Here is a 13,133-nt window from a genome sequence, read left to right on the forward strand (position 1 = left end):
TGACTAATACTAACATGTCTCCTTAGACCTTTTAATGTTTATTGTTTAAATATATCCTGTCTAACTCTTCTGTAGTCTATTCAACAAGTGTTTGTTGAGTGCCTGTCATGTCAGACTCCTGGAAATGCAGTAGTTTGGATAGGGGGTTAAGTATCTATTATGTGTTTCAAAGGATGTTTAGACATTTTACTGTTCATTGTTGAGGATTGAACCTAGAGCCTGAGGCATTCTAGGAAACTATGCTGTGCTCCTCCAAAGGTCTTGGGTTTAGTTGTTTGAATTGTATGTAGAATGAATAGCTGAGAAGATGAATGTAGAGAGTGTAAAACCAGGGAAGCTGAGGCCTGTCACCTCCTACACAGGGAGTGACTCCCTACTGTATTTGACCTTCCTGTTTTAGCTCCTGACATTTTCCTAGCACATATCAAGTTAATTGGTTGGCCAGTTTATCTATTACTTTATTTTTTTCAACAGACATTTTAAATGAGTACCTACTTAAAAGTTATTCTGTGCAAAGAATCCAGTAAAAATTAAAGGCAATAGAAAGAGGAATTCGTATCTTTGCAGATGTTGCTGATACATGTAGTGGCTTACTTTTAGCCATGGTCAGCCATAGTGTTCTTTGACATAGTGGGTGATGGTGAGTCACTTCTTTGTAGAGAAAGTTCTAGAGACAGCAGAAAAGTTTCATACTCTGAACTCAGGAGAGAAAAGGTTTTATTAGAATGGTTCCTTCTGTCAGAATTGTTCCAGGAGACATGTGCCAGGGAAGCGACTTTATACTCCATAATGATGCTGGTGGCAAGTGCACCTGAGAGAAGAAATTTTAGGGTAAGAACTCCATCCCAAAGCATATGGTTCTGGTATGTTGTCATGGTAAATGCTGGAACAGGCACAAATGCTTCCCAGTGTTTTATGTGCACTGCTGAGACTGTGTGGTTGGGTGGCTATCATGTGGTTCTTACAAAGGTGAAAGAAGGCATAGATAGCATCATGGAAGCCAGCAGAGAGATCCCTGTTGCCAACTGAGGACATTATAACGCTTTTAAATTGTGTGCACTTAGCCACTAGACCATTCCTTCTGCAACTCAGGGGAATGGATCCCACCCATCTGCTCACAATATTCAAGAACCTTTGTGTTCTCCCTGTGGTTCTTTGGTACCCTTATGGTTTTTTGTTTATTTGTTTGGTTTGGTTTGGTTTTATTTTTTTATTATTATTATTTATTTATTTATTTTTTTTTTGGTTTGATTTGGTTGGTTTTTGTTGTTTGTTTTTGGTTTTGTCAGTTTGACATGTTTAAAGAATTTTTGTGGGAAAAGGAAACTCTGTTGAGAAAACATGTGTAGCAGACTGCCTGTGGTCAAGTGTAAGGGGAACTGTCTTGATTGATGACTGATGTGGAAGAGTCCAGTCCACTGTGGGCCCTGTCTTTTCTGTGTGCGTTGGCCTATGCTGTAACAGAGTGATGGTAGCACACACCTTTAATCCAGCACTTGGCAGGCAGAGGCAGGCGAACCTCTGAGCTCTAGGCCAGCCTATAGGTTCCAGGACAGCCAGGGCTACACAGAGAAACCCTGTCTCAGAGGTTGAGGTGGTGTGTGGAACGAACAAATACAAACAAACAAACAAAAAAGAGTGCACATTTCAAGAGCCATGAGGAGCAAGCCAGGAAGCCGCTTTTCTTCTTGGTCTTTGCTTCAGTTTCTGCCTTGAGTTTCTACCCTGACTTCCTCACCTGGCAGACTACAAGCTGTTAAAGGAAGTAAATCCTTTAACCCCCATATTGCTTTTGGTCGTGGTGATTTATCACAATAGAAACCATAGCTAAGACATTTGGGTTACGTATTTTCTTTAGTCCTCTTCAAGTCTAGGTCTATTCAGAGCTAAGTTTGTGATTTTGAATAAAAAGGTTGTTGATGTACAAATGACCATCAAAGGTAAGAAAACCATGTCCACTTGTTTTCACAGAGTCCCAGCCTCTCTAATAGCTCCTGGTACTCACTAAGCATTGCTTGCTGTTAAAAATGTGCACATTGTTCTTATGGTAATTTGTTAAGCTATAATTATGAGAAAAAATTTTTGTTCACTTAAAATACAGTATAGGGGCAGCATTTCCACATGGCTTACATGTTACAAATCGCCTTCAGTTACTGTGAATAATTAATAGTTTAAGGTTATCCTGGTACCAACAAATCACGTAAAATGTTCTTTAGTGTTTCGCTCCTTGAAGTTTGAGTTATAGAGTAGTGCTTACTGGTGGTGATGGCTCAAATCGACTTATCACTTACACACTTAGCAGAGTACTCACTATCTATGTTATATTTCCTGCACTATTTGGTTTTGCTAATTTCTTCAGTCTCTTAGCTGAGTAGTATGAAAATGGAAGAAGTTAGTTATCTTTTTGAATGTGTGACTTTTCAAAACTTCATAATTAGTTCCCTTTAAATATCCGTAACATCAGTTTTAAGCCTTTTTTTGAAAATGGAAGTAACTTTCATTCTGTGTTCTATAAGAAGATAAAGGCAGAATATTGTTATTTATTTAAAATGAAGTTGGGGTAGGGAGAGAAGAAAGCTTATTTAACTTGAGGTTCTAGTGCATGTTAATATTGGAACATAGATGAAATGAATTGAGTCACTTTATGTGCCCCCCCCAAACATGCAAGAATTCTATTTATGTAACTGTTTCTTTAAGAAGCTGATCTCTAAATACTAACAAGTGACACTCGTGAATGTGTGCAGTAGACATGAATCAGCTCTGTTTTGTGTGCAGGGCATTAAAACAGAGTCAATGAAGAAGAGGTTCTATACAACTTGGACTTAGCCTATGAAACGTTTATTGCGTGTCAGGAATGAAAGAACAAAAGATAAGACCTGAAATATATGTATTTGTAAGATAAAGAAGCCTGGTGATAGATGATAAATTACTCCATTGGTCAAAGTGCTTGCCCTATAAATTTAAAGACCCAAGTTTGAGTCTCTAGTACCCACGTAAATGTCAGGTGTGCATGGCGGCCTGCTTTATTCCCAGCTCTTGAGTGGAGATAGGATACCCAGAGCAAGCTAGCTAGCCTAGCTGAATGGAGCTCTCTGGGTTCAAGTAAAAGGCCTTGTCTCAGTGTACGAGGTGGGGAGCAATCAAGGAAGACACCTCTGTCCTCTGCATGTACCCATATATGTACACAAAGAAGTATGTATGTATTTATAAAAAGTATGTATAAGATAAAAATGAGGTTTCTTAAGAAAATACCTTAACTATACTTGACAAACTGAATCTATCCTGTTTGGTCCTTGAGTTAAGTAAAAATGTTTTCATATTTAAAATTTCTTTTATCTCATTAACTTATATGTAGGAGGGCTATTAAGATAGTCTCATTTAATCCAGTCTGACCTTAAGCTCTTGATGTGGACGAGACTGGCCTCGGACTGCTGGCCTCGGACTGCTGGCCATCCTGTTTTTAGCTTCTTTCATGCCAGTGCCAGGATTTTCGGCATGTGTCATGCTGGTTCTTTATTACATTATTAAGTGGTTAAAAATATCATAAGAAAAGTAGTGCTTTGGGTCAGGCCTGGTGGCACATACCCTTAATCTTGGCACCTAGGAGAACATGTAGGAAGACCGCAAGTTCCTGCACATGGGCAGACTGTGTCCCCAAAGAAAGACAAAAATAGTATTCTGTGACATGAAAATTATATTCACTTCATAGTTTAGTGCCCATAAATAAAGTTTTATCAGAACCCAGACATGCCCGGTCACTCATATATTTTCTATGGCTGCTTGTATAATTCCATGGCATGGTCAAGCATTTGCAGCCGAGATACAGCTAATAAAGCTAAAATGTCAAGTCTCTAGCTTCTCACAGAAGACTTACCACCCTTGCCTCAGGTTTATCGTGAAGGACTGGAGGCAGCCCTCTCCTGTGAGCCGAGGCCAAGGGCACCGCCCATCCCTAATAGCAATGCGCTCACATAGATCACTTTCCTTGCTGTCCCTCCCTGAAGGACAAGATGGGACTGATCTGCTTGCCTCACAGTGGCATAAGAACCCCCACACTAGGAAAAGCAAACTGAGATGCAGTTGAGCAATCAGTAAACAAATACGGCAGGATGTGTGAAAACAGTGATGAGGCCTGGGCGAGCTGGGCAGATCCATGGCCCATCTGCCCCTGCTGTCACTGTGTTCTATGTGGTCTTGCCCTCTGCAGGACTTTACAGGAAGTACCTCTCACAGTGTTTTGCATCATGAAAAGATGCAGATGTGACCACTGAGTGGGTTTTCTTTTAGGTGCACTTGAAGTAGCCAACTCTTTCCTCTTGTGCACTTGTAGTTCCTCTCTCTGGCTTCATGCAGTTGCTTTCCCAATTTAAAGCTGAAACAGTTCCTAAAAGTGTGTCCAAACTTTTGTTATTAAGTAGCATCTGACGGAAAAGTGAAATCTAATACTATCAATTCAAACAGCCAAGTTTTAGCTGAACATAGAAATACATGGCATATTCTTAGGATGAAATTGTTGAATCAAAATTGTGCTAAAATATTTTTGAGGTTTTTAGTATGTTGTTTTAAGTATGGGTTTAGATGACAGCTATTTCAAGAGCTGGGTATCCTCAGCTTCTTGTCTATTTTTTTTTTATTCACTATGTAAATTGGAATTTTTTAAAAAGAGTTCTACCTGGAATTTGAATGTCTTGTTCTTAACTGTCGGAATGAGTGAGAATCAGTTATGCAGCCATCAAGTAATTTTGATGACATCCGGCTGTGTGCTTAGAGATTGAAACATCCGACATTTCGACAGACTGATTAAGAGTTGTAAGAACTAAAAGGCTGAAGCAGCCTTGGTTTTATACTGGTGCAGAGAGGAAACGGTGCAGCTGAGTTCCAGGGAATGGATGTAATAAGAGAAGAAGTTTGAAACAAGTTATATGTTCTTGGATGAACTTCCCCAGGATGACAACAAACCAAAAAACAGTTCTACCCAAGTCTAGTTTAGGGTATCCGTGAGATTTTTGGAGTTACTTAGAGGATGACTGGGGAGGGATTACTTACATTGGCATGGATGAGCACAGACAGTGGAATCACCAGGAGACTCAACCCAGTGTGAGTAGTGTTCTTAGAGCTCTCTCTCTCTGCATTACTTTCAGGCAGCTTACCTGGTCCTCGAGTCAGTTCTCTTTCTCAGTTACTGCTGCTCTATAACCTTACGGAGAGGTCTTGTGGGCATCCATCTTCTATCCAAAATGAATTACCTATAAATGATCCACTCTTTCCTTTAGTTCTAACTCTTTTGTTTCCTACCTGCTCTTCAGTGTTCCCTGAAGGAGGCGACATATGTGATCTGGTTATTTTCTTTCTTTTATAGCTAAGTACTGGGCCACTAATGACAGGAATAGTCACTTATTCCTGTGAGATTCACCAGTTACAAGGCTTTACATATCACCACCTACTGCAAAAGGCAAATTCCCCTTTATACATGAGACTGCAATAGCAGTTTATGGGTGTAAACACGTATGTTTTAGAAAGCAGTTTGTGGGCACAAGACACCTCGTTAGTAAAACAATAGTAATTGCTTCCCCAGTGGAGTCTAGCCATAGGTCTTTGCTGTGATTTACCATGCCAGACATGACTTTCCTCTTATGAAGAGGACCTTAAATGCAGTCAGCAAGCAGTTAATGGCACCTGTAACCATTATGCCACTATTGCTTCAGCGGACTCATTTTACTGGGAGTATAGGTAGTATACTATGCAGTGTCTTTAACCAGTCAGACTGCTGGTGACAGTCCTGCCCCTGCAGCCTGCATAACATCGTGTAGCATTGTGAAAGGTAGCAAGCAAGGAGAGAGCTTCCAACTCATTGCCAGCCTGACTTCTACTGCCAGAGTATGTGGTTTCTTTTAGTAACAGGGACTTACCGTCTCATTTTGGCACGCAACCAACAGTAATAGCAGTAGCCTTTGTGGATTGTGTGGCCTCAGGAACCTCCCTGGCTAACTCCTAGAGTAGTAACCTAGCCCTAGCACTGGGATTGTCACCCAATATCATGGCTCCTAGGAGTGCCTTTTTCTACCCCTGCATAGTGCCTTTGTTTAAACTCTAACTCCTTTTTACTGTTATTCCAGATGCTGTTCAAATCTGTAAGGCACACAGGGGATAGCGTAGCAATATATATGAAGCTTTATTTAAGGGAGATAGTCAAGCCTTTTAACAAAGGCTAGTAAGGATCTTTGAAGGCCTAACCTGTCCCCTCCAAACAAGTGCCAATTTGTCTTGGAGGGTAGTAAAAGAAATCTTTGTAAGGTCTAGTGTAGTACAAAATAACCTCATCATGCACATCAATTGTTTCATCTAGGAACCATGTTGGAGGCTCAGTCAGTTAAGTGCTTGCCGTGCTGGCATGGGGACCTGAGTTCAGATCCCTGGCATAATGGAAAATCTGGACGTGGCAGTGCCCATTGTAGTCCCAGTGCTAGGGAGATGGAGCCAGGATTCCTGGGACATGCTGGCTAGTTAACCTAGCTGATGAGTGAACTCTCATTTCTATAGGTTGAGAAGTGGTTGAGGGTGTATTCAACATTGACCTCTGGCCTCTGTGCACTCTCAAATGTATGTGTTCTAGCAGTTCCCTTTTATGTGTACCCAAGATCAGTGGCGAGTACAGTGGCACATAGAGAGATGCTACCCCATCTATCCTTCCCTAGCAGGTAGTTATTCTCTGTGAGATATCTCCATTGACTGATCTTGGGATGCTGCTCCAACTGTTGCTGTGGCTGTGAGTCTGTCCACCCCAGTGGTCTCTATGGGGCCAGCTTGTACTGCTCAGCCTGGCTCAAGGCCAGGAGGGACCAGCCTGTGGTTGGCACTTCAGTCAACTCGGGTTCTGACAGGCCCTGAGTTCCGCTGTGGCGCTTTCCTGTTCATCAGCTCACCTGGCTTTGACAAAGGGCTGCGTGAACACATTGCATGTTCTGGATGTGAACTGCCCACCCCGAAGACCACTGGGATCATTGTATCTTTTGTGTCTTACCTGACCTGTGCTGAGGCTTAAGGTGTCAGAAGTTGACTGGCACAGCCTTTGCCATTCTGATCGTCTTTCTCCTCAGGAACTCTGCTCGACAGATCTTGCCAGGTTTGTCATCCAGCAACCTGCACAGACTCCTTTGTCTACTTTGACTTTTTCCTCCCCTCTGGATTGCTTTTGCACTTTACATACCTGGTTTACATGCCAGTCTACGTCGTCCAGGTCTGTCAGAGCTTCTTCTGTGTCATAAGGATTGTGCCCCACCTTGGGGCTCAGCAGTGTCACTAAATGAAGTCCTTACTGAGTCACTCCACCTTTCCCTCTTTCCTTCCTCACTTCATTTTTCTTTCTTTTGATATATTTTTAATATGTGTGTCTGTGTAGATATATGCATATGATATATAGGTGCTCACAGAGGCCAGAGGCTTTGGATCCCCTGAGGCAGGAATTAAAGGTCACTGTGAGTCCCCTAGTGCGGGTGCTGGGATCCTAACTTGGGGCTTCGGAAGAACAGTATGTGCTCTTAACCACTGAGCCATCTCTCCAGCCTGTTAGCTTCTTTCTCAACGTGGCTGTGAACAGTCCTACCAGGTTTCCTGTTATCAAGCACACTCCTCTTACACCAAACTTCCTCTTACTGCCTGCCTTTATTTGTCTTAATGAAATTCATGGAGACCTCAGCTGGTGATAACCAAGGCTTTGTGGTGGTGCCCATGCCAGTCCATGGGCCCCGGTATTGCTTGAGTTACCTCTGTCTCAGGGAGAGGTGAATAATTATATTACTTAGTGTCTTGGTTATTTTTCTATATTGCTATGATAAAACACCATGACCAAGGGAACTTATTTAAAAAAATCATTTTGGGGCTCAAAGTTCCAGAGTGTTACCATTATGCCAGGAAACATGGTGGAAAACAGGCATGGAACGAGAGCAATGCTTGAAAGCTTACAACCTGATCCACAAACAGGATGTAGAGTGCTAACTGGGTTGGTATGAGGTTGAAGCCTCCACCCTCTCACCCCCACCAGTGACACATGTCCTCCCACAAGGCCATTCTTTCTCATCCTTTCCAAATAGTTCTATCAACTGGGGACCAAGTACTCAATATATGATCTTGTGGGGCCATGCTCATTCAGGCCAGCGCACTCAGTTTCTCTGCCTCTGTGGGACTCTGTGGCAGCTGGAAAGCCACTTCTCCTGTACTCATCTTCAGTTCTGTTGGTCCTGTTTGGGTGTCGGTTGCATTGTGTCTCCTGGGGAGACATGAACAACTTCTGTTCACCTAGATAGGGCACCGACAACAGACCAAAGGAACAGCTCCCTTCACGTCTGACTCTGTAAACCAGTGCGTTCATTGTGGTTACTTTCAGGCGGATAGATGAAGGTCTACTCACAGGAATATGGTAACTCAAATGGCAGCTCCACCTCAGGCCTACCTTGGCCTAAGTGATGACCCACAAAGCTGCATCTCTCTAGCTTCCCAAACAAATTGCACGCAGCTTGATCGGTCCTTGACTCCTCTCGCCCTCGCTACTGCTTATTGCCTTTGATAACTTTAGAAGTTTTGTGGATGGTGTAACTCAGGAGCTGTCTGACGCCTATAGGCCTTCTCTTTCCTTCCTGGAGGGGGTGGTCCATGATTAGGTGTTTTTTGTTGTTGTTTGTTTTTCATTATTTGTTTGTTTTTGTTGTTTTGAAACAAAGTTTCTTTCCATCTCCCAGACTGTAGCCCAGGGTAATCCTCCTGTACTAGAATTACAGGTGAGAGGACCATGCCTGCATATAATAATACAGATAATAATACAGTAAGCTTGAAGTAAGTCCACAGATGCGAGAGGTGTTACCCCTTGTACATGTTAACCAAGCAGTCTGTGCCAGGATGTAAATATCAGCTTCTGTCTACTCGAGTGCAGCCTTATTAAACAGGAACATACAGTTTTCTGGACAGTGTTCCAATCCAGAGAATGAAAGATGAAAACTCACCCTTTCCTGCCTAGGAGTTCACCACTTGGTGATAAATGCAGATATTGTGTTTATGGCATAGTGGCTAAGAGTCAGATATATTTATTTTCAAATCCTAGCCAAATCATTCATTTTTTATCTGTGAAACAAAAGAGGAAGTGTCTAACTTGTAGAGTTAGTGATGTGATGTTGGTGTTGGCTCCAATTGACGTAACGAAGACATGTGTGGGGCATTGTAAGGGTACCCGAATGGAGCTGAAGGAGAGCTAGGACTCTTCCCAGAGAAGAGAGTGCCCGAACGGATACTCAGATGATAAATTAGACTCTTGATAGAGCCTCATGCATTTCAGCCAGTAACAGAGGGTACTCTTGCTTCCTGCTAATTCTGTTCGTGAATGTATGGGCAGGATGTGTAACTGTAATAGTAAAGGATTGGTTTTTAACTGGCCTTCCTCTGCCTAACAGAGGAAATCATTGTTTTAAGTTTGTGCTTCTTCTTACTATGCAGAATGAAGACCTTAAGTGGAATTTGAGGATATGTAAAACTTACCCAGAGTGAGAAACGTTTTGTTGGTTTTGTTGACTTTATTCTACATTTTAACAGGGCTTGATACGAAGCAAATTGCCACATTTTGGTTCTCTTAATTTTGATTGATTTGACACAGTATTTCTATCTTCTCTCATTTTAGGCTTAAATGAACCATGAAAATTAATGTTAAAATAGTTGCTAAGATATCTCTTTTGATAATATTGTCTTATCAAACCCTAAGAAATTTACCTAGGTGTTTGCTAAATTATGTTAGAGATGATAATTACTGTTGGCTTTTGTTCTGATGTATTTTATAAATAACAATGAGGCAGCCATTCTGTCGGTAATTTAAAGTCTTCTTTTTTCCTTTTTTTGGGGGGGGGGGTCTTCTTATCTTGTGTAGCTTAAAACATCAAAAGAGGGTCGTAGTCAGGAAGGGCCCTTGCTAAGCAGGTATGAAGACCTGCATTCAAATGCCCAGCACACATGTAAACTCTGGGATTTAGCTCCAGGTTCAGTGAGAGAACCTGTCTTAAGAGAATAAAGCAGAGAGTGTCAGAGCACTATGCTTAATGTCCTCCTCTGGCCTTCTACTCACTGGCCAGTGTAGCTACTCACTGAGCTCCAGTCCAAAGACTGTTTCGAAGACCAAGAAAGGTGGCTCTTGGAGACCACTGAACTTGACCTCTGACCTTCACATGCAGAGATAAGAGGAGGTGCCTAGAAAGCTACAGCTGCCCAGTAAAAAGAAATTGAGATTTTCTTGGGTGTAGGTAGCAACTTACATTATTTTTCCTTTTTTTGGCATTTAGCCAGGAAAAGCATCTCCACTCTGATCCTTCTATGGATGGGAGCAATTTCTTAAGTGCCTCAGCCATAAGCTGGTCTGTCAGTGAGAGATTATTGCTTAACCTGGCTGCTAATAGGAAGGAAAGCCAGAGAACATGTTAAATCGTGTTTACTGGCCACCGACTTATTACTGCCTTCCATATTTTCTTTATGTCGTCATTATGTTTCTGTGTGCCATCATTAGACAGTCATTCCTGAAGCAAAACATTGATGGCTCTTGTCATTTATAGCCCCGGGACACTAGTTTCCAGTGCCTTCTTGGTTGAGTAGGAGACTCTAGATTCAGGGTCTCTTGAGAACAGGGTAAGCTTATGCAGCCAGTCAGTCTTAGGGAATCTCTGAAGTTGGGGCCATTTGACATCCTGGGGACAGATGCTAGCTCCTTCCTGCAGTGAAAATAGTTACCGTGGTTACTGTGCAAAGTACCTTAGTTTTTTTATACTCTGGAGCAGGCAGCAAACTGCTTGAAAAACGGCCACTTTCCTGCAGTGTCTTTGAGCCAAAATAATTGTCTTAGCTTTCGGCCTGAGCACCTTTTTTATGCTCATAGGATGTGTGACAAGACCACAACTGGGTAAAGCCCCACAGGAGGCAGGGACTGTGAGTCCCTGTAAGCTCCTGGTCACTGGCCATGTGGCAGCCTAAAAGAGAGCTAGTCTTTTCCTTTGTGGAAAGTTCCTGAGTAAGTAGCTGCGTACAGGACAGAGAGAACATTTGGTACAAACAAGATGTTTAAAACCCCAGCTGTCCGCCCTAGCTGTGATGCTCTGCTCACCACTGGGAAGCTGGCTAATAGCTTGAAAGGCTAAACATGGCGTCAGATGACAATGGAGGGTTGGAGGTAAGGTGAGTTTAATGTGCTTCTAGATTATCTGGTTATCTTTTACCATGCTATGACAGAATTCCATGAAAATAGTTTTGGTAAGACTCGTGGAAGCGTAGCTTTTAAAGAGAGCTATAAATCCCCTTTTCTAAGCTGTCTTGAACTTGAAAGGCATACTTGTTGAAAACCTCATCTGAATATTGTTTCTCAGTTGCTTAAATACATAAGAATCAAAGTTTTGAACATTCTTCTGTCATTGTTTAAAGGCTCTATAGTAGATTATGTCCAATCTTTTTATTGGACATATAACATGTTTCTGGTGAGCATTTGGAAAAAAATGGAGTGAAGAATGAGTAACTGTGGTCCTCCACATAGACCAGCACTGGGCATGCAGTGGGCTCGTCCTACTGACTTAGCGAATGGGCCAGTACACTACCTCCCTAAGTCCTGCATATTCTGTTCATCTGGTTATATTAAGAAGGTATGAGACCCTGGGAGGGGGTCCTTGGAGTTGTCATACCTTAGAGAAGTAAAATCAATTACAAGTGAAGAGATTTTTTTCTGGCAAAGACCTGTGATTGCTACTTGAGACTCTTTAGTCAGTCAGCCAGTTACCTAGGGTGCTGGTTAGTTTTTTGTCAGTTTAACACATGCTGGTGTCATCTAGGAAGATGGAAGGGCAATTCAGAAGTTGCCTCTATCAGACTGGCCTATAGGTAAGTCTGTGGGTTGGTTAATGATGGATGAGGGAAGCCCCAGCCCACTGTGGATGGTGCCACTTCTGGACAGGTAGTCCTGGGCTATATGAGAAAGTGGGCTGAGCAAGCCAGTAAGTCAGCAGTGTTGCTTTATGGTTCTATATGCAAACTGAGAACTGCAAGATGGCAGGTTTAGTTAAGTCGGGGGCAGTACTTCAGTTGTGCGCAAGCAGCCAGGGTAACTGTGTCAAGTGATTGGGGTGGGCACCTCCACTACCTGCTAGTTATCAGTTTAAAGTATGTAATGTGGAAGGCAGAGGTTCAAGAGGAAAGGAAATACAGAGCACAACCTATGGTGAAACCAAAGTACCACCCCCAAAACCAAAGGTGAACCAAACGTGTAAGAATTGTTGGAACAGTTCTAACTGCCAGAGGGACAAAGAGTGGCACACTACATACAACTGATTCCCACTTGATTTCTCTATTTTGGTGACTCTGTCAGCGATGGAGAGAGGGCAGGAATAAGGCATTTCTAAGGAAAAGGATAGAGGTTCGGGGAAGGGCTGAAAGAATAACAGGGAAGAAGCTGGGTGAGCGTCGGGCTGTGTGCACACTCCAGACTGTTGAAGGGGGGCTTGCCAGTGTGCCTGTGCCTTGTAGGTATGGGGACCACCTCTGAACAGCACAAGTTCTCTCTTTCCAAACATGCTTTCTAGCCAGGTGACAGAGCAGACCTGTGATCCCAGCCACTCAGAGAGGCAGTTGGATCATAAGTGCAAAGCAGCCTGGGTAACTTAGTAGATAAAGAGTAAGGGGCTAGATCATTAGTTTTAAATGTCCTTAGAAACTATTAAAACTCTGAACTATTTTAAATATATTACCTCTCAAGATCTTAATGTCTTAACTAAGAAATTAGATTTTTTTTTCTTCTTAAGGTTGACTGGATGTTTTCAAATTTTCCTTCAGGTAAGAGTGCAGTTTTAAAGTGTCTCCTGGATGTTCACAAAATCTTTCAGGAAAACGACCCAGCATATATTTTGAATGATCTCTACATCTCAGACTACTGTGTATGGATTCAGAAGGCCAAGTAAGTTGTTGTCTGTCCCTGGGTAATTTCTACATGCTTGCAACAGTGAAACGCCACTTACCTGGGAGGAAGTCTTAGTGTGAGAGTAGCCCAAAGCTCCTAAACACGTTAGAAATGACTGGATCCTAAACAGGGACATCACTATTCGGTACTCACCTGAGCTACACAGAAA

At 42.4% G+C, this 13,133-nt stretch overlaps 1 protein-coding gene across 1 annotated transcript in view; it reads left to right on the forward strand.

Annotated features, from left to right (window-relative positions):
• The window catches only part of Shq1 (SHQ1, H/ACA ribonucleoprotein assembly factor), a 92,748-nt gene that overhangs the window by 40,792 nt on the left and 38,823 nt on the right, over window positions 1–13,133 (forward strand). The window contains exon 10 of the mRNA XM_032906015.1: window positions 12,841–12,961. Coding sequence (XP_032761906.1) covers window positions 12,841–12,961 — 121 coding nt within the window. The remainder of the gene's footprint in view (window positions 1–12,840; window positions 12,962–13,133) is intronic.

This window comes from Rattus rattus, chromosome 6 (assembly GCF_011064425.1).
Source record: "Rattus rattus isolate New Zealand chromosome 6, Rrattus_CSIRO_v1, whole genome shotgun sequence".
Lineage (NCBI taxonomy): Eukaryota > Metazoa > Chordata > Mammalia > Rodentia > Muridae > Rattus > Rattus rattus.